Genomic DNA, 26551 nt, shown 5'->3' with positions numbered 1-26551 from the left:
AAGCCACTGTGTGACAGTGAGCCGTCGGCACTGGTTCAGAATCTCTGTGATCTCCACACCCTTTCTGAACTCTGTATTCCATGTACTTGAACAGGCACTGGAGATTCGACTTGATCTTTTGGTTTTTGTTTTTTTTTTTTTTCTCACGTTTTCTAATATGTTTTCATTTGAAGTAGACCACGGGGAAGACTAGAGGGACTCGGAAGTTACTGTAAAGGTCAGAGGTAGCCAAAGTTTCACACTGCAACACTGCCAAGTAAGGCTGTCCCTTCTATGGCTGAGTAAGAAAGATTTTAAGAGGAAGAACTGCTTATGTGAGCATGAATATTTTATATATAAAACTGCTAACATGATGTAATGTCAAAAATAGCCACTGTGGATGCACCATTAATAGATAAGGCTTCACCGACCGAGAAACTCCTTCTGCAGAACTTCTTCTTCACACAGCTCCGGAAGGAGAGACGGCCGTGCAGCTACAGGAGAGGCAGCTTTCTGGCACGCTGGGCCTTCCTCCCACCTCCCGGAGGTGGGCAAACCGGATATGGCAGCCACACTTGGTCCCAGTCAGAACAGTCCGACCATTCTGAAACTGGACTCCCTTCCCAGTTATACTCCCCTGGCCGCCTACTTCACCTCCAAGTCAAATGCCGTGAGCTGTAAGTTACCACATACAGGCTCTCAGCACGCAATCAGAGGTCGAGTGGGCCTCCCAGGACAGCCCCCCAAAAAGCAGTGTATATACATCTAGGGAGGGGCCGACGTGTTGCATTTCTATCCACAACATCATTAAGCAGAAACACAGCAGGATTCATTTGATAATAAAGTGCTGCTTTTGAGACGTGGGTTTTATTATTTATTTTTAGAAAAGAGAAAGTTTACAAGATGCGAAGGTCTCCCAGGATACATCATCAGTGACGGTTGCTTTCCTGACACCGTGACACAGGCCCTGGTTACGAGCTGGTGTGGGAAAGAGCACGGACAGCGTGGAGGTGTTGGAGACCCGTGACACGCACGTGGAATACACCACAGTGGACTGGGTGACAGAAGGTGGCCAGCCTGTTCCAAAAGCAAGCCAAGGCATGGCAGGAGCCAACTGAGCCTTCCTGTGGGGATGGCACAGGCATGGCCCTTCCACCACGCCCACTACTCCACCAGAGCAGCAACCATGGCCTCGCCCACATGGCAGCAACAAAAGATGGCAACGGGTCCTTGGGTGTCTTCTGCAGGGATGTCCAGGGTCCCAATTTCTTATTTCTGTTTCCTTTTTCACGATTCAGTTCCAAATTCTTAAAGCAGTGTAGGGCTTAGCATCTTGAATTTTTCAGGAATGACTTTTGCCCAATGACCATGCACTGAAAACAGTAAAGAGAAGACACATTACTAAGAAGGACTGCCAAAATGCGCCCTCAAATTCTACAGACACAGGCATTCAGCACAACAAAACAGCTCAGGGTGTCCCTTCAAGCTCATACAACAGTCCTGGGATGACAGCGTTTTACATCACTGTGGAAAAACTGCCATCTTACCATGCGTAAGCCCAAATCACCTTCTCATCAAAGGGTGTCTAGTCTGTTATAACTCCATTCTTACGTCTCAAAGACACTAAGCCAAAGATCTGAACACACTTCTAAAAGGCTTTTGCGTCAGTGAGAAGTCACAAAACAAATTAAAAAATATTTTGAAGCAAACAAAAATGAAAGTACACCATATTAACCTCTGTGATACTCATATAAGACAGTGAGTGCTTAGAGAGAAATTCATAGCATTAAGTTAGAAAAGCAGAAAAAACTGTCAAATCAATAATCAGAGTTTCCACCCTAAGAAACTAAAAGAATAAAAGCAAAGTAAATCCAAAACAAGCAGAAGCAAAAGAATAGAGTAGAAACTTGAAATGGAAAAAGGAGAGAGAAAATAAATGAAAAACATTTTGCCAGACTTACCAAGAAAAAACAGAGAAGGCATAAAGTTAGCGGCATCAGGAATCAAAGAGGGAACATCAGACATTAAAAAGATAAAAAAGAATATATCACAAATAGCTAATGCTCACACATTAGACAATACAGATGCAATGGACAAATGCCTTAAAAATAAACATAAAAGTCTCCTGGCCAAATCCTCTTACCAGGGGGGTGGGGGGATTGGGGGGTGGAGTTAAGGAAAGCCCATAGAAGACTGAACACTTGCTCTTGGGATACTGTCAATGCTACCCAAGGACGGCTGGTTCTCTGGTAGAAACTGCCCAGGTGCCTCAGGTTTCCCTATGTAATTCTGAGGCTACAACACAGAAACCAGCTGACAGTGCCAAGACTGGTGAGGAGGCATCTGCCATCCAAGAGTTGAACTAAATCCCGAGCTTATCAGAACAGCTCCTCCCCCTTGGGTCTAACTTCTAACTGGCCAAGTTTCCATGAAAATGGAAGACACTGCCGACAGCAGGGGCGCCATGGCGGTGTCACTTCTGTGAAAGCGCTCTGGGTAAAAAGATATATTATTTATTTGAAAGGCCATTATAGGGAGGAGAGAGAGACACACACACACAACTTCCATCCACTGGTTCACTCCCCAAATGGCTACGAGGACCACAGCTGGGTCAGGCTGAAAGCAAAAGCCTGGACTCCATCTGGGTCTCCAACATGGGTGGTAAAGGACAAAGCACTTGGGCCATCTTCTGCTGCTTTCCCAGGAGCATTAGCAGGGGCTGGATTGGAAGTGGAGCAGCCAGAACTCTAATTGGTGCTCACATGGGATGCTGGTGTTACAAGCAGGATCTTAACAGGCTGTGCTAGAATGCTGGCCCCAGAACCTTTGTTTTTAAACTTAAGATGAGCTTTCAGATCCTGGTTGAATGTATTTATCCTTTATATTTACTTCAATTAAATATTCTACATTCTTAATTGCTTTGGAATAACATGCTTATGCTCCAAATGATGTGCAGAAAGAAATTATGAAGTTTGCTATAGAAGAATAAATGGCCTAGAAATGTGTTATGATATTCTGTTAAATGATAAAAGCAAGTGACATTTTATGTAAAGTAGATCTTCAGCTCTGTCAAATTAGAGGAATATAAAAATTACCTGTTTAGGAGAAACATTCCAAAAGCATTATGTCAAAGATGGCTATCTTAGAATGATATTTTCTGTGTTAATTTTGTAATTAAAAATGGTTTTCAGAAGAAATTGAGGGGCTTGTGCTGTGGCATAGTAGGCTAAGCATCTGCCTGTGGTGCTGGCATCCTGTCGCTCCCCCTCTTCGTGGAGGAGCAACATAGGACCCTGCGCTGTTCTTTCGTCTGCTCGGCCCTCCCCGGGTTTGCTGCTGGTTCTTCCCGGGTTGGCTACTATCCCTTCCACCTCCGTGGAAGGGCAGTTCCCCCTGGCCGCATTCCCCACTTCCGCAGGGGAGCGGCACACCGCCGGCCGGCTCGTCTCGGGGGCTGCACAGGTGTTCCTTCAGCTAGATGTTCCCCATAGATGTTCCCGGTGCATGCCGTTTCTCTCCTCCTTTATAGTCCTCCTCCGCCAATCCCAACTCGGCTGCCCACACGCCGAGTACGCTGCTCTCCAATCAGGAGCAAGTCCTACAGTTTATTAGTTGAACTGGAGGCAGCTGCGCGGAAGCTGTTTACTTCTCTCCCAGCGCCATATTGTGGGAGAGCAGATGCATAGAATAAGTCTTAATTCGAGTAACTTAGTCTAGTCCGGATTGCTCCCCACAGATCCCCCTTTCTTTTTATTTTTTTGGCGTTGATACGCGCCTGTCTTCGGTGTCCTGCGGCACACACTCTGCTCTACTTGCTAGAGTTGCCACAGGCTCTTACAAGTCCTATCAGGCAAACCGAATCCGGGTCCTCTCTTCGCCATGTTGTGAGGAGGTTTTTAGGCGCTGATGCGTGCCTGTGTTCGGTGCCCTGCAGCGCATACTCTGCTCTGCTAGAACTGCCTGCAGGTGTTTACAAAACCTATCAGGCAAACCGAATCCAAGCCTTCTCATTGCCGTATTGTGGGGGAGACTTATTAGTGTTGGTTTGTGCCTATCTTCGGTGACCTGCAGCTCATACTCTGGTCGAGCTGCTTGCTGGCGCTTACCGCCTTAAATCAGGCAGACCGAATCCAAGCCTCCTAATTGTTGCATTGTGGGGAAGCTTTACTGATGTTAATTCGTGCCTGTCTTCGGTGACCTGCGGCGCATAAGCTGCTAGCCGTTGCAGGTGCTCATCGTGCTCATCGCCTCACTTAATCAGACCGAATCCAAGCTCTCACATTGCAGTGTTGTAGGGAGGCCTTTCTATTTCTCTATTTCTCTATCTCCGGGCATTCCTATTTCTCCCATTTTACTTCTATCTGCCAACATTCCCATTTCTCTCACTCCACTTCCAAACTTCTGTTTCTCTTATCCCCGCAGCTTCCCGCTGCCTCGCGCTGCCGGCAGCTTCACGGCTCCGCGCAGCTTCAGCCCGCGCCTCATCTGCGCGGCTCGGCTTTGCGCGGCTTGGCTTCGCGCGCTCCGCAGTCTCGCACTTAACCCTTTCGCGTCTGAACCACGGCCTCGCCAGCCCCGTTCCCTATCTACTTGTGCCCCGCACGCTCTCTCTGCACGCGGCGGCTTCCGCGAGTAACACAGCGTAGCTTACGTGTCCGCCACTAGCATTCAATCTAAGTTCCCCGGGCTAGCCTGGCGAATTCAACCCAGCGTACGTCTCCGCCCCACGGTTTGGCTTCCCGTCCTTTGCTCCCCGGGCTAATCAGACGGATCCCAACCTGGCTCACGTTTCAGCTTCTGGTTTCAACTTTTCGCCCCCTATTCCCGGGCTAACTTGAGAACCCCAAAGTGGCTTCCGTTTCCGCCTCGGTCTGCCCCCCGCGGCTTCAATTTCCCTAACATTTTTCTCTACCCGGTATGTTTCCCCAAGCTTTCCTCCAACGATATTCCTCCCTCATTTCTCCTGGCCTCTCCCCACGGTCCGCGTCCGAGTCTGTTTGTTCTAGCTTTCACTTTTGCTTTCGACCTTAGAGATTTCTCCCAGCTTCCCCCTGTAGTCCGTATCTGAGTCTATGCCTAGGCTTTCAATAGCTTCTTCCGGCACCCTTTTCGTCCGGCTTTTCCCTAGGCTGTTTGCTAGTCTCTTTCTCCGGTAATTTTCCACTTCTTCCCGTTTCTTCCCTCCTAAGTTTGCTATCCGTCCTAGGTTTCCTAACCGAGCTAGGTTTCCTATCCGTCCTAGGTTTTCTATCCGAGTCACGGCACCATTATGTCGCTCCCCCTCTTCGTGGAGGAGCAACATAGGACCCTGCGCTGTTCTTTCGTCTGCTCGGCCCTCCCCGGGTTTGCTGCTGGTTCTTCCCGGGTTGGCTACTATCCCTTCCACCTCCGTGGAAGGGCAGTTCCCCCTGGCCGCATTCCCCACTTCCGCAGGGGAGCGGCACACCGCCGGCCGGCTCGTCTCGGGGGCTGCACAGGTGTTCCTTCAGCTAGATGTTCCCCATAGATGTTCCCGGTGCATGCCGTTTCTCTCCTCCTTTATAGTCCTCCTCCGCCAATCCCAACTCGGCTGCCCACACGCCGAGTACGCTGCTCTCCAATCAGGAGCAAGTCCTACAGTTTATTAGTTGAACTGGAGGCAGCTGCGCGGAAGCTGTTTACTTCTCTCCCAGCGCCATATTGTGGGAGAGCAGATGCATAGAATAAGTCTTAATTCGAGTAACTTAGTCTAGTCCGGATTGCTCCCCACAGCATCCCGTATGGGCTCTGGTTCAAGTTCTGGCTGCTCCACTTCCAATTCAGCTCTCTGCTATGGCCTGGAGAAGTAATGGAAGATGGCCCAAGTCCTTGGGCCCTTGCACCCACGTGGGACACCCAGAAGAAGCTCCTGGCTCTTGGCTTCAGACTGGCCCAGCTCCAGCTGCTGTGGCCATCTAGGGAGTTAACCACTGGATGGAAGACCTCTCTCTTTGCTTCTCCCTCTCTGTATCTGTAACAAAGAAGAAGAAAAGGAAGAAGAGGAGGAAGAAGAAGAAGATTAGGAAGAGGAAGAGGAAGAAGAAGAGGAGGAAGAGGAAGGAGAGGAAGAAGAAGGAGAAGGAGAAAGAGAAGGAGAAGGAGCAATTGAATGAAAGAAAGTCAGTTTAGCAAACCCAGTTCCCTACTGGGGAAACAGAGAATTGGACAGGAGCCCAGGAAGTTGCAGCCCAGGCATTCTCAGAGGCTGTAGGTAAACTCAGGCGCAGGGACTTGATAAAAGAGCTTACAACTAAGTATGACTTCAGAATTAACTGTGCTACCTCTGGGAGTCCTAAGAGGTCTAAGCATTGCACTGACATTAGATCATGAGTGATTAGCTCCCAAATGCACCCCAGGAGTAGACCAAATTCCAGCTAAAAGCTACTGCCCACCATGATCTACCGAGCAGTTAACAGATGCTACTTATAATCTCACTTGTTTAAAATGTTCCTTCTCATTTTTTTGAACATAATTATTAAGCCAAAAACAAACAAACAAACAAAAACACCTAGCATCCAAGTTGCTGATCTGGCTAGGAGTAGCTGAAATATCTGGGAGCTCACAGAGCTGAAAGCAAGAAGAGGGAGGTGGGAGTGGGCTAGCTGTCTGCAAAGTCCATTTGCCAGATCAGAAGTGGAAGTGCTTGGCCGGCGCCACGGCTCAATAGGCTAATCCTCCACCTAGCGGCGCCGGCACACCAGGTTCTAGTCCCGGTCGGGGTGCCGGATTCTTTCCCAGTTGCCCCTCTTCCAAGCCAGCTCTCTGCTGTGGCCCAGGAGTGCAGTGGAGGATGGCCCAAGTGCTTGGGCCCTGCACCCCATGGGAGACCAGGAGAAGCACCTTGCTCCTGCCTTCGGATCAGCGCAGTGCGCCGACCGCAGCACGCAGCCGTGGCTGCCATTGGAGGGTGAACCAACGGCAAAAGGAAGACCTGTCTCTCTGTCTCTCTCTCTCTCACTATCCACTCTGCCTGTCAAAAAAAAAAAAAAAAAAAAAAGTGGAAGTGCAGGGCAGGAAGGCTGTGATCCCCCTGTGTCTCTCTAGTTCTTGGTTCACCATGTGATCATGATCAGCTCTCCAGCATCCTACAGCTTCCCCAGATGCCTGAACCACCACTTGATCTTGGACTGCGAACCTCCAAAACTGTAAGTGGAAATAAACTTTCTTCCAGAAGGAGGAGGAGGAGAAGCAACCCTGGGCAGAAGTAGTGTTGAAGCTGATAAATACTGATTCTCTAGAAAACAGTGAACCACTGAGGCCTAGAGTTTAGAAACCCTGGATAAAGGGTAATGTGACACCTGCTGAGAGCTGCCAAGAGGATGGGGTCTACTCCAAATGCTGCCTGAAGGCACATGGGACCTGCAGGCTGGATGCACCTGCCTCCAGTAGTGTCACAACATCTCAGCCTTAAGACGGAAACTAGGGGGACTGCCAGCTCGCTCAGCTGTAGGCGTGGTTCTCCCTTACTGCTTTCAAGTGTCAGGGACAATGGGGACCAGAAGCAAGGAATCCCTCCATAGTCTGTTTAAACACTGAGTCTCAGGCTTCAGGCCAGTCAAGTAATCACAAAATATAAGACTTAGGACAGACACCACAGGTTTGCCCTCAAAACCGCTGTCAAAAGAACCAAGCTTTTATTTATTTCAGATCTCAGCTGGGAATCTCATCAGAATTCATTTACCTAGAAAATTAGGGCTGTTCTATACAAAAAAAACATGAGCATCACTGGGAAGTCTATGTTATCAAAGAAGGGTGCACACTGGTCTGCCGGCACTGTTGGAGACCCCGGGAGCCCCTGCTGAGTGTTAAAGCAGACTCTCTCTTTGCTGGGTGCTGATGCTCCTGATTAACTGATGACAGGGGTGATTCCATTTCCTAATTAACAGTGGAAAGCTTGGTGCGGTGCAATTAACAAGACCCTGATGGTACCGGAAGGTGGAAGGAACAATCTCCGACAGCCTTTGGTTTTTATTTTCTGACTTCAGTCCTTGCCCTGTGTGTTTCTCACACAAATCTCTATGTATTCAACACCGTCAGTCTTAGAGAACTTAAAGTGGTTCAGACAGTGGTCTGAAAAAAAGTCATAACCTGATCCCTCTAGGTTAGTGCAAAGACAGAAACCTGCTGTACTGGCACTGTCCATTCGAGGCGGCAGCCACTAGCCAGGTGTGGCTCCTGAGCACTTGAAATGTGGCTCCTGTGACTGAAGAACTCAATATTAAATTTTGTTTTTAGTTAATTTACATTTAAATATGCACAGGTACTTAATAGCTACCATTTTAAGTGGCACACTCTGGGTTTTTAGTAAGCTTAGCTCTGGACTCAACAATACACAGAATCGCTAATCACAACCAGCTTCTTGTCACCTCATTTTCTCATAAATGAGGCTACTGCTGCAGGTGGAGAGAATCCAGCCCTCCTGCTGGTAAAGAAAGGGACGCGATGTGCCTCCTCTGCTTAGAGGAGGAGGAAGGCCAGCTCAGACAGTACCAGGAGCCTCTGCAGGTCTGCAAGCAATGACTTCCTCCAGGTGAAGAGAGGAGGGAGCAGAAAAAACACCTGAAGAGGTCCTACTTAAAATGTCCCAAATGAAGTGAAACATTTACGACTATGGATTCCAAAGTGGTCACTGGAATGAGACTCAGATATGGCACAGATGCTGGAATTATCAGACTGGGAATTTAAAACACTAGGATTAATATGTTAAGGGCTCCAACGGAAAAGGGTGTTTGCAAGAACAGATAGGTGATTTGAGCAGGAAGACGGAAACTCTGAGCAGGAAACAAAATGAATAACAGAAATCAAAAACACTGTAACAGAAACTAAGGACCCCCTTGATGGGCTCATCCATAAACCGGACTCAGCCAAGGCAGCGGATTGGTGGGCTTGGAAGACAGGTCAGCAGAAACGTTCCAAACAAAATGCAAAGAGAAAAAGGACGAGGCAAGGAACAGACTATGCAAAACCCTAGGGCAACTGCACAGGGTATAAGATACACATGATTGGAATACTGAAGAAGAAGAAGAAGAAGAAGGAGAAAACAAATATTTGAGGTTGTAATGGCCAAGAACTTTCCAAATTCAACAAAACACACAAAATCACAAATCTAGGAAGCTCAGAGGACATCCAGGAATATCTTATTCAAACTACAGAAAACCAAAGAGAAAATGACAGGGAGGTGGGTTGGGAAAAATCCAACTTACCTCAAAGAAGCAAGGATAAGAATTACAGAAGACCTCTCAGCAGAAACTGTGCAAGCAACAAAAGACTGGAAGGCAATATTTAAATACTGAAAAAAAAAAATACCATCCTAGAATTCTTTTTTTATTCAATCTAAAAAATTTTTTTTTAATTTTCATTTTCTTTGAAAGGCTGAGAGAGAGAGAGCTTCCATCCACAGATTCATCCCCAAATGCCTGTAACAGCCAGGGCTGGGCCAGGATGAACCCAGGAGTATGGAACTCAATCCATAAATACCAGTGAAATTATTCTTCAAAAGCAAAAGAAAGCGGCCAGCATTGTGGCACAGCAAGCTAAGCTGCTTCCTGTGATGCTGGCATCCCATATCAGGGCTTTAGTTTGAGTTCTGGCTGCTCTGCTTCTAGTCCAGCTCCCTGCTAATGTGCCCAGGAAAGCACTGGAAGATGGTCAAAGCACTTGGGCCCCTGCCACTGACATGGGAGACCCAGATAGAGTTTTAGGCTCCTGGCTTTGGCCTGGCATACCCCAGACATTGTGGCCATTTTGGGAGTGAACCAGCAAATGGAAGAAGATTCATTCTCTCTCTCTCTCGTCCATCTCTCTCTCTCCCATTCACTTACTCCCTCCCCTTAAAATCTTTCAAATAAAGAAAAAGAAAAATAAGACTTCTCAAATGTCTGCTGTAGAAGAAATGCAATATATGTCAGAAACTCTGATTCAAATAATGAAAGGAAGAGCTGATGCCAGAGAATAAAAGAAAGTAAAATAAAATATTTCCTTTTTCTTAATGCTAATTCATCCTGAAAAAAGTAATTTGAAGTGCTAATGTGACTGCGTACTTGGTGACTACAGCATATGGAAAGCAACACTACTGACAGCAAATCACAGGTAAGAGAGAGGAACTGCAAATACGTGGTTACTGCAAGGCACCTGTGCTACAGGTGAGCTGGGACAGCGTTACTAAAAGGTGAACTTACCTAAGTTAAAAATGTATACTGTTGGGAGTGGCGCTGTGGCATAGTGGGCAAAGCCACCACTGTGGCATAGCAGGCAAAGTCGCCTGCTTTGCCACAGTGCCGGCATCCCATATGGGTGCTGGTTCAAGTCTCAGTTGCTCCACTTCCAATCCAGCTCTCTGCTTTGGCCTGGGAAAACAGTAGAAGATGGCCCAAGTCCTTGAGCCCCTGCACTCATGAGAGACCCAGAAGAAGCTCCTGGCTCCTGGCTCCTGGTTTCAGATCAGCACAGCTCTGGCCATTGTGGCCAACTGGGGAGTAAACTAGTGGATGGAAGACTCTCTCTCTCTCTCTCTCTCTGCCTCTCCTTCTCTAACTCTTTCAAGTAAATAATTTAAAAAAACTTTAAAAAAATATGTGTACTGTAAACTCTATGGCCACCACTAGGAAAAATGACAACTGTTTTAAATTAAAAATAAATAAAAATACCGCTTCAGAGACACAGCTAGTTTAATACCATGAGTTACCAGCACATGGACTTGGAAAAGTGATGTAAACATGACACAGGAAAGCAAAGACCTAGGAGTGAAGGAGACCCACCGTATAGAGGGAGAGAAACAGTGGAAAGGGATCAAATACCCTTTAATAGAACATTCACACAAATACACACATAAACACACTCACACATACATACAGAGTACATACTCATACACACACATACACTCCCACATATAGAATATAAACTCACACACAGATACACACACATATACTCACACATACACAGAGTACATACACTCATACTGAGTACACACACATACACAGTGTACATATGTACACACTCATACACACACTGAGTACACACACACATACACACATGCACTCATACACAGAATACTCATACACACACACTCACATATAGAGTACATACACACACTCACACATACGCATACACTTATACAGAGTACACACATACACAGAGTACACACACATGCACTCATACATAAAGTATACACTCATACACACATACACACTCATATAGAGTACACACACACACACACTCACAGAGTACACACTCATACACACATACATACACACACACTCACATGCACACACAACTCATGCTCACAGACACGCATACACTCAGCCGCTCCAGCTCATCAGGAAGCAGTGCGATCAGCCAGGGCACATCTTCCTATTCTGACAGAGGTCCAGTGGAAAAGCAAATAGATGACAACTTCCAGAACACTTCCCTTGTTTGGTTCCCAGGGTGTGTAGGCACGTGCGGACAGAACTGTGGGGTGCCGGTCAGAAGCACGTTCTCGCACACCCTGACCCCAGCAGCTATGTGAAGGGAACCTTCCAGCAAAAGCAGAAACCACATTCCTCGGCCAAGAGGCCACCTGGCGCCTGCAGCAGCAGCCAGGGAGGGGGAGGAACTTGGCGGCCTCCCAGCAAGGTGAGGGAGTGTGAAGGACGAGAGAGGCGACAAAAGCGCGAGTTAATTTTAGCAATCTCACATCCGTGGGGTAAGATGAGAAGCGTGGACGCCCTGGGAATACCCTGTGAACCATCAAGGTCTGTGGCTGGCCTTCAAAGAATGATGCGCCCAAGATCCGGTGGCTTCTCATCCCTCTTTCTTCTGCCATTTCTTTCTCTCTTACTCTTTGGAAACTTAAAGCTGCTTCCCCAGGGCCTGCGAGGCTCCTGGGGGCTCTTGCTGTGTCTAAAGCAAAGCAAATGAAAACTGCGGCTCCCTTCATGGCGGGGGGGGGGGGAGGGGGGAGTGGCGCTGCTTTTCCATGCAGCAGAGCAAATGCCAAGGTCACCCCTGAGGTCATTACTTGATTCAGTTCTTCCGGACACCTGAGTATGAGGAGGTGATTTTGTGGTCCACTGGGATGACGCATTTCATCAGAAGGAGCAACAAGAACCCAACGCATCCCCGAAGTGCCGGCTGTCACTTAGCCTTGGCTCCCTTTAGGGCCTCAAACCTGAACACATGGCCAATGCCTCAGGGCGGGGGTAACTACTCCCCTCCCTGCTCCAGGGCTGGCTGTGGGTGCGTCAGGCACAATCAGCAGGCAAGCTGAGGAGGACCCCACCGTGCCCTGACCTCATCCGTGCCTGGGCATGGGCACAGGTCCTCAGGGTCCACTGCTGTCGCCTCTAATGTAGGTCACCATAGATGGACACCTGCGTGACGGCTTTCACTGGGTGCTTACTCCAAAACCCAGACAGCACTACGAGGATCAAGACGAGGACACGTGGCTTCTGCGTAGTCAGGGGCCGGCCTGCACCCACTCAGGAGCTTCCCTGCACTGAACGGCACACGCAGCTGGGTCTCATCTGTGTCAACAGCACGCTAGGTCCTCAGGGCCCTCTCTGGCTGGGTGCTGGTTGGGCCCAGTGCCTGTGCCTGGGTGCCACCACTGCAAGGTGGCAGGGCCGCTTGAGGCTTGGTTTTTCAGCCTCCCCTGGGCTCTCACCAGCACTGCAGACCCCTGAAAAGACGTCTCATTCAGGAGACCGACAGAGTCTGCAAGTGCAGTGAAGAGCTGAGGCTGTGACGCATGGCCTCACAGTCTTAGGGGCAGGATCCCCACGCTCCTTCTACCCATGCTCCGTGGCCAGCCCAGCCCTCCCAGCGGCTGTGCACCCCCGGCTGTTGCTGGAGGCGCTGTCGGGCCTCCTGGTGCCGAGCCCCATCTTGCTGCCCCTTCTTCTCCCTCCACTGCAGCAGCCCCGTGGAGACCTCGCACCATCCCGCACAGCAGTCTCCCTCCAGATTTCCCACTAGGGACTCGAGCACAGGCCCCTGCAGCTTCTAGTGTCCCCTGAACCTGACCCTCACCCCGAAGCTTCTGGCTGGAGCAGGAGTCAGAATAGGTGAGAAAGCGTGGGCTCTGGCTTGCCCCAGTCCACCCCTGCCTCCCCACCATCCTCAACTTTCCCGCTGCACCCCACTTCCTGTCCTCACGCCCCTCCTGCCCGGGTCATTGAGATGCCACGGCTGCAGTGAAGGGGCACACCAGGGGAAAGGCAAAGGAAACCACAGCGACCCCTCCTTCCCTTTGGTTTGCTGCTGCCCTGTCTGCACTTCCTGAGAGGGAAATAAGGGCACTTATGAGTCTGAAAAACTTCACTGACTTCGCAGAAGCCGGCAGCAGACACCTCCACGCCCACGAGGCACTCCCCGCCTGGAACCCGGGAGGCGTGCCACAGAAACGGTCCCGCCCTTCTATTTCTGCCTCGGTTTCTCTGTTGTGCCTATGTGCCCTGGGTGCTCTGGGACACTCAAAGTCACCTGTCCCCACGTTTTTCCTGCTCGAAGAAATAGCAAAACCGCCCTCAGGCTGCCCAGCGCTCAAAGGCCACTGACTCCCATGGCGCACTGTGCAGCAAGTATCCAAGCCGTTGCTTCATACTGAATGAGAAAGGATTTTGAAGGCTTCCACCATAAAGAAAGGGTAAGTCTTTGAGAAAAATAGATTTGTTTACCCTGATTTAAATGTTACACAGTGTATGCTTGTATCAAAACATCACATGGCAAGGCTGGAGCCGTGGTGCAGCGGGTAAAGCCACCATCTGCGGTGCCAACATTCCTTATGAATGCAGGTTCGAGTCCCAGCTGCTTCTCTTCTAGCCCAACTCCCAGCTAATGTGCCTGGGAAAGCAGTGAAACATGGCTTCTGGCTCCCAGCTTCAGATCAATCCAGCTCCAGCCATTGTTGCTATTTGGGGAGTGAACCAGCAGATGGAAGATCTCTTTCTTTCTTTGTCTCATCCCCTTCCCCTCTAACTCCTCCACTCAAATAAAATACAATCTTTAAAAAAAATCACATGGCACCCCATAAATATGTACAATTTTTTATGGGACAGTTAAAAATAAAATGAAATTTAAAAATTAAGGACAAAACACATAACAATTAATGTAAAATAAATATTTTCAAAGTACTGATCAGGTATTAGTAGTAAAGGAAAAAGCAAGACATAAATATATTAGTGGGTTCATAATACAATCCAGAAAGGAATCAGCTGGATAGCATCAGAATTTTTAAAAGTTGTTTTGAAAACACAGAGCTCCAGGCTGGCACTGTGGCCCAGTGGGTTAATGCCCTGGCCTGAAGCGCCAGCATCCCATATGGGTGCTGGTTCGAGACACTGCTCCTCTTCTGATCCAGCTCTCTGCCATGGCCTGGGAAAGCAGCAGAAGATGGCCCAAGTCCTTGGGTCCCTGTACCTGGAAGAAGCTCCTGGCTCTTGGCTTCAGATCAGCGCAGCTCTGACCATTGCGGCCATGTGAGGAGTGAATCATCAGATGGAAGACCTCTCTCTCTCTGCCTCTCCTCTATGTAACTCTTTCAAATAAATAAATAAATATTAAAAAAAAAAAAAACAGAGCTCCAAAGCACTTTAGGATCTGCTGTGTGTGTGTGCATGTGTATGTGTTATTTAAAGTGACAAGCTGGGTTGGGAAGAGAAGTACATACATGTGTATGCATATTTATACATATACTTATTTATTTATATCTTTATCTATTTGAAAGGCACAGTGACAGAGAGAGGGAGAGACATAGAGAGACAGAAATCTTCCATCTGCTGGTTCACTCTCTAAATGGCTTCAACAACTGGGACTAGGCCAGGCCAAAGCCATGAACCTGGAGCTCTATCCAAGTCTCCCTCATGGATGGGAGGCCACATGCTTGGACCATCCTCTGCTGCCTTCCCAGGTGCATTAGCAGGGAGCTGGATCAGAAGCAGGGCAGCCAGGAGTCAAACTGGCACTCTAACATGGTATGCTGGCACAGGTGCCTAACCTGCTGCACCACGATGCTGGCTCCAGGTACTTGTTCTTTCAACCTTCCCTCTCATTCACGGATCTCATCATCAGACTACGGAATTTCAGTTTGCTTCAAACTTGTTGCTAAGGTTCCAGTCCACTGGGGAAAGGTTCTTCAACAAAGGGAGACACAGAGTGCCATGCCTGTGTGGGGCCGAGAGAGCAGAGAAGCAGGAAGCCTGGGCAGCTGCCCCCAGCCCACGGGTGACAATGCAGTGTCTGGTCTAGTTCTTGTTTCTGAACCAAGTGAACAGCCACTGTTACAACATGGCCTCTAAACGTCGGCCCTGCTGCCCTCGCTCAGGGCACAGGGGCAGGTGCGGGACGTTCACTGCAGGGTGCACCCCGTAAGGTCGCAGAAGCTAGAGAAGCAGCTGCAAGGAACTACTGAGGAGGCAAGGCCAGCTGGGCCCCCAGTCTGCCATCACGACTGCATCGCACGGTTCAGGGAGGGGAGCTGTATTCTCTCACGGAGGACAAGCACCATGGAGGATGCACTGACAGTCAGGTAAGCCTCAATGAGTTTCTGAATTACTGCTTGATCTGTTCAATCAGAACAACAGAAAAGCCAACTTAGACTCACTGCTTGGGGCCGGCACTCTGGCTTCGTGGGTAAAGCAACCGCCTGCAGTACCAGCATCCCATATGGGCACCAGTTCAAGTCCCAGTTGCTCCACTTCTGATCCAGCTCTCCGCTATGGCCTGGAAAAGCAGTAGAAGATGGCCCAAGTCCGTGGGCCCCTATACCCACATGGGAGACCCAGAAGAAGGTCCTGGCTCCTGGCTTCAGATTGGCGCAGCTCCAGCTGTTGCAGCCAACTGGGGAGTGAACAAGTGGATGGAAGACCTCTCTCTCTCTTTGCCTCTTCTTCTTTCTCTGTGTAACTCTTTCAAATAAATAAATCATTTAAAAAAAAAAAAAAGACCCATGCTGGGGCTAGCACTGTGGCATAGTGAGTGAGGCCACCGCCTGCAGTGCCCACATCCCATGTGGGCAACCGGTTCGAGTCCCGGCTGCTCCATTTCCGATTCAACTCTCTGCTGTGGCCTAGGAAGGCAGTGGAGGATGGCCCAGGTCCTTGGGCCCCTGCTCCCACTTGGGAGACTCAGAGGAGGCTCCTGGCTCCTGGCTTCAGACCAGCACAGCTCTGGCAGTTGCAGCCATCTGGGGAGTGAACCAGCAAATGGGAGGCCTCTCTCTGCCTCTGCCTCTCTGTTGCTCTGTCTTTCAAATAAATAAATAGATCTTAAAAAAAGAAAAAGACCCATTGTGTACACTGTCTTGATGTGATGCTTTCTACGTCCCCGGATTAAAGCTCTCTGGCTGGATTATAAATCAGAAGTAACAGCAATCTCGTGATGATAAAACTGCCCACTGACAGGAACGGATCAGCACGAAAGGTTGGAGGGTGAAAATGGACGTTTGATGACATGAAGGTCACATAGAACTCAGTGTGACTTCTCAACATTTACCACTATTTAGATGCCAAGGCCACATTTCACGTGACTCGCTCTCACCCACAGCAACCTTCTGAGCACATGCAATGGCTTTATCTTTGAGCATCAAGATCAGGAAAAGGTGGGGCTGGGGGCTGTGGGAAGTGAGGAGCACAGTGATATCCCCCTGACCCCCACACCATGCTCCAGGGAGTGGAGATCAGCAAGCCAGGCCCAGTACCTGCAGTGTTGGCATCTCCCCATGGTTACACCGGGAAGAAAAAGTGATGGGGGTGTCAGGAGGTCAGCAGGATGCATTATGCAGTCTCCCCAAAACTATCTATGAATCCACAAGCCACCCCTTCTGCACTCTCTTCTGACATCTGGGAGCCAGCCCAGTGCAACCAAGTATTACAAATACTAGGGATGTCAACACTTCCACAGAAAAAATGGAAGTAAAAAGTAAGTTTATTGTGGTGCAAAAAAAAAAAAAAAAAAAAGAAAGAAACCCATGCACAGTTTTTGCATGATGTGCATTTTTCCATTAACTTTTTAACAACTTCTCACATGTATATATTTCAAAATTTTCTGCTTTAACATAATCTATCTTTTTAATTCCATATTCTACTTTTTAAAGAGTTTACTTATTTATTTTCTTTTTTTTAAACATTTATTTTATTTATTTGAAAGGCAGAGTTATAGAGAGGGAAACACAGAGTGGGGGTGGGGGGAGAGATTGATCTTCCACATGAATGGCCAGGGCTGGGACAAGCCAAAGCCAGGAGCTTCTTCCGGGTCTCCCACGTGGGTGCAGGGGCCCAAGCACTTGAGCTGCCTCCCAGGGTCTGAATTAGCAGGAAGCTGTAATTAGGAGTGGAGCTGAGACTCCAATCCAGGCACTGTATCCCAGTGGGTATCCCACTCATGAGGCCACACACTTTTTGTACTCTTGCATATCAGTCTCTGCGCATCCTTGAGGCCATTTCACAGGTAGACTCCCAATACCCACTCCCTTTAAGAAGGGAATGAAATGGCAGAAAACCACCTTACATTTTCCTCTTGCAATTTGGTGCCTCCTGAGCACACCTGTGTGCTGCCTGGGTCCTAACCACAGTCTTATGAGCTGTGCTCCTCAGCCCTCGGTCCTCAACTCCAAACCTGCAGACTCACAGACCACTGGCACCACCCTTGGCTCCCCATGGGTGCCTATTTTGTGTTCACCTGTCCCTCAAATCAGGATCCCAAGTCATCTGGTGTGCTTTCTCTTCCACATGCAGTGGGTCACTATGTTGAAATGATTCAATTTCCTTCATGCCTGTCAATCCCACCCTTTCCCCTCTATCCCCAGTGTAATGTCTTCTCTGTATTTCTGCAGTGGCCTCCTCCTTGGCCTATCTGCTTCCAGCCTCACTCCTCAAGGCTGCTGGAGTGATCCCTTTAAACTCCCAATCTTGATTATGTCACAGGCACACTTAAAACCTTCCAGAGGTCCCGTCAGCCCAGGATGAAATCCAAGTACCTCAGAGTTGCACAACAGACTCTGTAATGCAGATCCCCCCCCCCCCCCAACACACACACATTTATCTAACTTCAGAGGGGCCGCTGCCTGTCACTGGCACCCAACCCTTCAGCCAGTCTTCAGTTCCTGTTCCAAAACCCATCGGTCTATGCTGCCCTGCTCCCCACAGGTCTGCACCTGCTCGTCTCTTGGCCTAGGCAGCTCTTGCCTGCCCTTGCCTTTTTCATTTCCCCAAGGGTGTGTGTCCTTAGAGGTCTGGTTCTCCAATGGTGTGTATTCTTAGAGGTCTGGTTCCAGGGACCTCTCCACCCCTCACCTCACTTACATGATGGCCACAACGCACCACGCTGTGGCTTGAACATTTACACACATCTCCCTGAACTTGTGAACTGCCTAGAAGAAGATCCTGGCCCCTCACATCTGCGCCCTCAGGGTTTGGCCCAGTGCTCAGCAAACGGGAGGCTCCCAGAGCACAAGGTTCACCGAGAAGGGAAGCAAAGGGCCGTGGGAGGTTAAATCAGAGCAAACAGGCTCTGAGTTTCAGACAGAGACAATGTACCCAATACACTCCTGGGCATGGGGGTGACGAGAATAAAGCACCATTTAGGAAAAGTCACTGGGCAGAGCCATGCGGGGGAAGCTAACAGTGGCAGAACTTGATGCTGGGAATTTCAAGGAGAGGTGGCCAGTGCACAACTCAGTGTCCACCACTGGGGCTGCAGGGAGCAAGAACTGGGAGGGCAGGACAGTGGGCACGTGCATGCCCAGCAGCTGCGGGACCACGCGTCTGTGGGTGCTCCGCACAAGCTCAGCACAGCAGCACCAGTGTGCACTGACACAAGCAGCTGAGGACGTCGGTGCTCGCAGAACCCTCGCTGGGAGAGCACTCCCGGTCTGGGGGCGCCCCAATGTCCCACCTCCTGCCCGCATCTCAGTGAAGAAAATCCCATGCTATCTGCTAATTTTCTCTCCACCCTGGCAGGCAGCAGATTTAAGAATGAATGTTCACAGGATGACTTCTGCCCCCTCCCCAGACTTGGGAGGATGATGGCCACCCAGGCGAGGAAGGTCTACCTGGGTCCTCTGCTCACCACACCTACGGCTCCCGCTCGGAGGACACGTCACCCTCGGCCCCGCTGCTGGCGCTGCGGTCTTCCTTGCGGGGTGCGGGTCTTTCTTTGCTGGACTCTGAGGGTCCCTTGGCTCGGGTCTTTTCTTTCCTCTGCTGTTGTTTTTCAAGCTTGGATAGCTGAAACAGACAGACAAACCAAAAAACAACACTTTATAAACAGGAACACGTGGTCCTGTCCAACACCCCCATTGCACCCCAGCCAAACCATGGCAGGAGCCAAACCACCGCAGGAGCTTCTGTCTGCGACGCCGGCACACCACCAAGGTTCCCTCATGACGCCGGCAACACCACCAAGGTTCCCTCATGCCGAGTCCCATGCAAGACGTGACCAGACAGGCGCCTAAGGCGTCACAACAGACGTGTGGCTCGTGCCGGCATCTTTGACTTCCCACCCCTAACTTCTCCCCACCTGGCCTGGGCGGCCAGGCCGCAGCCCCTTTCCCCAGGCCTGGGAGGGCTCTGTGAGTGCTCAGGCATTAGGCTTGTTACTGCCTTCTTTCCATAGCTTTTGCTCACCAAGATATCTTCCCACTTTCTGTTTCTAAAAAGTGTTCCCAACTCCCTGCCTTGTGCTGAAGGTAAGAGGGAAGGCTGGGAAATCAAGTACTGGGAGCTCCTGGCAGGCGGCACAGCAGTTACCCATGGCTGCAGGGCACTAGGACCTCTGCGCGCTCCCTGCTGGTGATGTTGGACTCCACCGGAACCTTGTCCCCTGGGTATCTCAAAGGAACCAGCTGGCTCAAAGGAACCAGAGGCTGGAGGTAGACAGACACGAGAGCATCAGTGCCCTAGGCAACTGCACAGCCACTCCAGAGGCCTGATGGGAAACCGGTCAGTGAGGGCTGACCATGGTTTGAGCCACAGGATTTTCTTGGACCAAAAAAGGCCATCTGCAGCACAGCTCAGGAGCCAGCAACACCCAGTTTCATCTGCCTCCCAGACGGAAACTTAACGGAGGGCTTTTCTGCCAGTGCCAGGCCCACATGCAAGCTTTGCACTGGAGGCTTCTCAACTCCACTTAACGCCCATGTGATGCAGCAGCGCCATCACCAGAGTGGTCACCCCGGACTTGACCTTCCACCGCAGTGCCATCCCCTCCCACCACGAACCACACATTTAAATCATGCGCGATGGTTTCTTTAAGCGACAAGTGTAGCCCACATGTCTGCCAATGACGGGATGCTGGTTCTCCTAGAGGATTTTTCGTGAAGCGTTCCAGCCACAAGTGCTCCACGCTGCAGAGCAAACTTCTCTGTGAGAACATGGTGAACTGGCCTAATAAATCTAAGCCTTTTCTCAGAAAACTTGAAATTCAAAGCAGCCAAAATGTGGAATTTACATTTCAAGGCAAGGGTGCAGCTGGATTTTTTTTTTTTTTTTTTGGATGAAACAAATGAGCAAGAAAGAAAAGAAAAAAACTGGTACTGCACATAGGCGCAAATGAAAGGTCAACAGCTTTCAGATTAACAGCAGGTGCGTGTCCACGGAGAACATAAACACTGAAACTCTGCAAACTCACGACCTGTGAACCTCAAAATGCACTGCCTTTGATTTGTTGTTTGCTTGCCTATTTTTAAGTTATTCTTTTTTAAAAGATACAGCTATTCTGTTTCTTTTCTTTTTCTTTTTTTTTTTTTTTTGACAGGCAGATGGACAGTGAGAGACAGAGAGAAAGGTCTTCCTTTTTCCGCTGGTTCACCCTCCAATGGCTGCTGTGGCCGGCGTGCTGTGGCCGGCGTGCTGTGGCCGGCGTGCTGTGGCCAGCGCACCGCACTGATCCAAAGCCAGGAGCCAGGTGCTTCTCCTGGTCTCCCACGCAGGTGCAGGGCCCAAGGATTTGGGCCATCCTCCACTGCACTCCTGGGCCACAGCAGAAAGCTGGACTGGAAGAGGAGCAACTGGGACAGAATCCAGCGCCCTGACTGGGACTAGAACCCGGTGTGCCGGTGCCGCAGGCAGAGGATTAGCCTATTGAGCCACGGCGCCGGCCAGCTATTCTGTTTTAAAATGTTTTTGAGAGGCAGACAGAGAGAGACACAGAGACAGCAAGTAAGAGAGTGTTGACATCCACTGGTTCTGTCCCCAAATGCCCACAACAGCAGGGTTGGGCCAGGGCTGAATCTGAGACCCAAATTCATCCAGGTCTTCCTCATCGGTGGCAAGAATCCAACCATGTGAGTCACCACTGCTGCCTCCCAGGGTCTGCATTAGTAGGAAGCTGGAATCAGGGACAAAACCCAGAATCAAACCTAAGTACCCCAATGTGGGACAAGGGCCTCTTAATTGGTGTCTTAACCACTAAACATCCACCCTTATTTTGCTCATTTATTAATCAACTGCTGAGAGTATCCATCGCAAGGGAGACACTGTCCCAATCAAACCCTCCAAAGGAAATTCTGGGCACACAGACATGCCAGGGCCCGAGGATCCAAAGTTCAGCCTGCACCTGTCACAGTGGAGCTAGGGAAAGTGGGTGCCAAAGACGGGGGGCAACCCCCACAATTCAGGTTTAGATTTACTGAGAAGGCTCAGGCGTTGTGGTGCAATGGGTTATGCCATTGCTTGCGATGCTAGCATCCCATATCACAGGGCCTGGTTCAAGCCTCAGCTAGCCAATGTTTCCGATCCAGCTCCCTGCTAATGCACCAGGGAGGCAGCAGATGATGACTTAAATACTTGGGTTTCTGCTCCCCAACGTGGGAGACCCACATGGAGTTCCTGGCTCCTGGCACTGGCCTGGCCTGGCCTATCCCTGGTTGTTGCAGGCATTTGGGGAGTAAAGAGAAGATGGAAAAACTCTCTCAGGGCAGTGCTGTGGCACAGTGGATAAAGCCGCTGCCTGCAGTGCCAGCATCCCATATGGGCACCAGTTCAAGTCTCAGCTGCTCCACTTCTGATGCAGTTCTCTTTTTTTTATATGTTTTTAAAAAAATTTTTTTTTGACAGGTAGAGTTATAGACAGTGAGAGAGAAAGAGAGAAAGATCTTCCTTCCATTGGTTCACTCCCCAAATGGCTGCTACGGCCAGCACTGCACCGATCAGAAGCCAGAAGCCAGGTGCTTCCCCCTGGTCTCCTACGCAGGTGCAGGCACCCAAGCACTTGGGCCATCCTCCACTGCCCTCTCGGGCCACAGCAGAGAGCTGGACTGGAAGAAGAGCAACCTGGACTAGAACCCAGCGGCCCATATGGGATGCCAGCGCCGCAAGACAGAGGATTAACCAAGTGAGCCATGGCGCCAGCCCCCCATGCAGTTCCCTTCTAATGCACCTGGGAAAGCAGCAGAAGACAGTCCAGGTACTTGGGTCTCTGCTGCTACCCACGTGGAAGGACACAAAGAAGCTCCTGGCTCCTGCCTTTGGATCGGCTCCGCTCCAGGGGTTGCGAATCAGCAGATGGAAGTGAATCAGCAGATGGAAGAGCTCTCTCTCTCTGTCTCTCCCTCTGTCGCTGTAACTCTACCTTTCAAATAAATAAATATTAAAAAAAAAATCTTTGCATCTCTAATTCTGCCTTTTAAATAAATAAATGAATCTTTTTTGAAAAATTTCATGGCAAAATTAGGAGGATTTTTTTAAGACACCTAAACTCTAATTACATGATGTAAAAATAAGCTTTTAAAAAAAAGATTTATTATTTATCTGAAAGGCAGACGATAAGGTATAGTTGAGACTGAGGCCTCACTGGATATGTTCCACCTTACTAAGGGCATTCTATTTTCTTTTTTTTGTTTGTTTGTTTTTAATTTTTTTAAAGATTTATTTATTTATTTATTTATTTGAAAGGCAGAGTTACAGAGAGGCAGAGAGAGAGAGAGAGAGAGAGAGAGAAAGAGAGAGAGAAAGTGCGCGTGCGCACAAACTTCCATTCACTGGTTCACTCCCCAAATGGCTACAACGGCCAGAGCTGTGCCGATCCAAAGCCAGGAGCCAGGAGCCAGGAGCTTCCTCTAGGTCTCCCAGGCGGATGTACAGGCTCAAGGACTTAGGCCATCTTCTACTGCTTTCCCAGGCCATAGTAGAGAGCTTGATTAGAAGTGGAGGAGCCAGGTCTCGAACTAGTGTCCATATGGGATGCTGGCACTGCAGGCGGCAGCTTTACCTGCTGTGCCACAGGGCTGGCTCCCATCTGCTTTTCTTTTTTTTTTATTTTATTTTTATTTTTTAAATTTTTTGACAGGCAGAGTAGACAGTGAGAGAGAGAGACAGAGAGAAAGGTCTTCCTTTGCCGTTGTTTCACCCTCCAATGGCCGCCACGGCCGGCGCGCTGTGGCCAGTGCACCGCGCTGATCTGATGGCAGGAGCCAGGTACTTCTCCTGGTCTCCCATGGGGTGCAGGGCCCAAGCACTTGGGCCATTCTCCACTGCACTCCCTGGCCACAGCAGAGAGCTGGCCTGGAAGAGGGGCAACCGGGACAGAATCCGGCGCCCTGACCGGGACTAGAACCCGGTGTGCCGGTGCCGCAAGGCGGAGGATTAGCCTAGTGAGCCGCAGCGCCGGCCATAATCTCCTTTTCTTTTTAAACATGTATCTGGGGGCTGGCACTGTGGCATGGCAGGTTAAGCTGCCACCGGCAATACAGACATCCCATATGCAGGCACTGATTATCAATGCAGGCACTGATTCAATTCCTGGCTGTTCCACTTCCAATCCAGATCCTTGCTCATGCACCTGAAAAAACAGCAGAAGATGACCCAAGTGCTTAGGTCCCTGTACCCATGTAGGAGACTCACATGGAGCTTTGGATTGGCCCAGCCCTGGCCATTATGACCATTTGGGGGAGTGAACCAGCAGATAGAAGATTCTTTCTCTCCCTCCCTCCCCCCACCCTTTGACTCTTTCAAATAAAATAAATGAATCCCAGGGAAAATAAAAACAACCATGGTATGAATCACCTGTCACAGACCTCCACTTTGCACCTCCACCTATGGGATCCTGTGTTCTCTTAGTGCAGTGATAGCTCCATTGCCTTCAGCATCTCACAGGGAAGCCAGTGCGTGCACCGCAGTCACGGTCAGCTTCCCAGTGCCTTCCCGTCCCCCTGCTGGCACAGGCAGTCCCCGCTTCAGAGGTGACAGCATCTGACCTGTCACACGGCAGGTGACAGTCTCAGTCAACAGGACCCCAGGGGGCTGCAAGGCTTCAGAGAAAGGTTTCCCTCCCTGATAAACACAGGGGCTAGGAGACACAGCCTTCCTGCTGCTCCTGGGCCACATTCAGGGGAGGAAAAGGTGCAGCTCTCAGAATGAGGAGCAGCGTCCAGGGCTGCACCGAAGTCCAGGCCGAGCTGGAGGGGTCTGCTTTCCAGCTGGGAGGGGTAATTACACTGCTCCTGCTTCAGCCACACGTGCGCAGGTCTGCACATCCGCAGCTGAAAGTGAAATTCCTGCTACAGGAGCAGATGGATGCTCAGCGAGGCCACATGACCTGTGTGAGGTGCCGCAGCCCGGGAGTGGCTGGGGTGGAACAAAGCCGCAGGTCTCCAGACCCCAGGGAGCGGTGCGGCCTCTCTTCCTCTATCTATCCAGCTCACTCCACGGCTATTAACTGAGCATTGGCTGTCTGTCATGCCCCATGCTAGGTCCCAGGGACATGGCAGAGAACCAAGCAGAGGCCCTGCCTTCCTGGGCTGACTGTCCACCAGAGCAGTCACCGGCTGACCCCACTGTCCTAAGCACTTGACGGGTGGTCAAACCCTTATCTTAATGCAGTGGGGCCGGGGGTGCCTGGAAACCACAGCCCACTCTGCCTGGGCCCCGCAGCCCTGCTGACACCCCTGCAACCTCCTCCTTCACAGGTGTCCTCACTGGCAGAAAACACGCGGGTGTGCAGGGCCACCTCCATCGGCCAAATGCAAAACTGGACCTCACTCAGGTCTGGTGCCCTGGCGGTTCAGCCACAGGCTGCTGCAGGACCTCAGTTTGCTTGTGTGTTAGGCTTGAACACAGTTACCGCAAGTTAACACAACAGGCCTGGATCAGAGGCAGGGTGGGAAAGCCCGGCAAGCAACAAGGGCCTGGCGTTGGCTCCCTGATGCCCTTGGCACTCGGCCTCAGAAAGGGGCCCCACATGGCCTGTCAATGGTGGTGGGCTGAGTGGGCGGAGGGAGCCAAGCCTGGCCCCAGGCCCAGGGAAGGGGCAGCCCAACAGATGGGGCATAGACTGGGAAGGCTCAGCTCCTGAGCAGTGGCCTCAGAAAGCAGTCAGCGTCAGAGCATCACAGCAGGGAACGGGCGGCGAGGACATGGGGCCTCACAGGCGGGCAGTGGGAGCCCACGTGGGGTGGGGGAGGCAGGTCCAGGTCCTGGTGTAGCAATGAGAGGGAAATGGACCAACACGGCCCCTCCAGTGTTCACTGCCAGGCACACCATGGCGGCACACACCATGCAAGCAGATACTGCACACGGAGATGACCGAGGACCAGAGAATCAAGGGCCATGTGGGGAGAAGCTGGAGAACAAGAGGCCCAGTGAGGACACGGTGATCCAAGAAGGGATGAGGGAGGGGTCGGTGACAGCTAAGTGCACTACAGGCAGCAGCTGGTGGAAATCATCACCAAAGACACAGGACAGAGTGGGTGACAGGGTGGCACGGCCAGCGGCATGCAGGGGCTCGCACACTGTGGCACTCAGGAAGCACGAGATGAATGAGTGGAGACAGGAAGGAACCAGCCCAGTTTTGACAGGGACAGTGGACCAGGAGACAGCTGAGCACCAGCTCCAGGGGAGTGCGGAACCTGCACAGCAGTGGGTACAAGCATCGGTGTGACAGGTGAGCGACCTGCTCTTGGGGCTGGAGCATCTGTCTCTTAAGTGCCAGCAGTCCCCGGGAAATGGAAAAACCGCCACTGGGGCAGGTCATCGAATGCCCCTGCCTCTGCCTGCTTCTCTGTAAATGACATAAAGGACGTGGCCAGCACTATGAGGAGCAGCTTGGCTGCAGGATACACACATTCAAGGTGAAAGGCAGCAAATCAGCAGGAAACGGTTACCTGCCCTTGTTCTTGCACACATAACACAACATACCCAACCACATTTAAATACTGATCCCTTCACACTGAGAGACGATGACACAAAACATGACTTGAGTAATTCCAGGCTTCCACACACACTGATGAGCTGCAAGGAACATCGCACTGAACAAACCAAGGAGCTAGCTCAGCGCTTCACATATAGTTGGGCGCTGGGCCTCCCGGAGATCCCACTCACTGGGAGAAGGTGGCTCAGGTTAGAGGCCCTGCAGCTGTCACACCCATCCAGGCTGACAGGACTGAAACTGCACCAGCAGAAGTGATCTGTGGCTGCTGTCCCAGCTCCCTCCTCCCCTCCAGGATTATCCCAACCTACAACAACAGGAAGCCTTAAGTCCAAGTTTGAAGGGATTCTAGAAAAACAACTTCTTTATCAGCCATTTCAAAACAAAACTGGTGCCCAAGCATTCCTGGTGGGAGGACTGCTCTTAGGGTGTTTCA

General features: G+C 50.4%; 1 protein-coding gene across 3 annotated transcripts in view; it reads right to left on the bottom strand.

Moving 5' to 3' along the window:
- Positions 1–830: 830 nt before the first annotated feature.
- DTD1 (D-aminoacyl-tRNA deacylase 1) overlaps positions 831–26551 on the bottom strand; it is a 171389-nt gene continuing 145668 nt past the window's right edge. Inside the window, exons 5-6 of one of the 3 annotated variants that reach the window (XM_002710949.5) lie at positions 19025–19199; positions 831–1352 (exon numbers count right to left, since the gene is read on the bottom strand). In XM_002710949.5, the coding sequence (XP_002710995.1) occupies positions 19047–19199 (153 nt within the window). In that variant the 3' untranslated portion in view covers positions 831–1352; positions 19025–19046. The remainder of the gene's footprint in view (positions 1353–19024; positions 19200–26551) is intronic. The other 2 variants (XM_008256344.4, XM_017341778.3) reach the window with 2 other exon arrangements.

The sequence above is a fragment of the Oryctolagus cuniculus genome, chromosome 11 (genome assembly GCF_964237555.1).
Source record: "Oryctolagus cuniculus chromosome 11, mOryCun1.1, whole genome shotgun sequence".
NCBI classification, from domain to species: domain Eukaryota; kingdom Metazoa; phylum Chordata; class Mammalia; order Lagomorpha; family Leporidae; genus Oryctolagus; species Oryctolagus cuniculus.
Note: the sequence above shows the minus strand (reverse complement) of the source record. Positions and strands in the feature narration are given on the sequence as shown.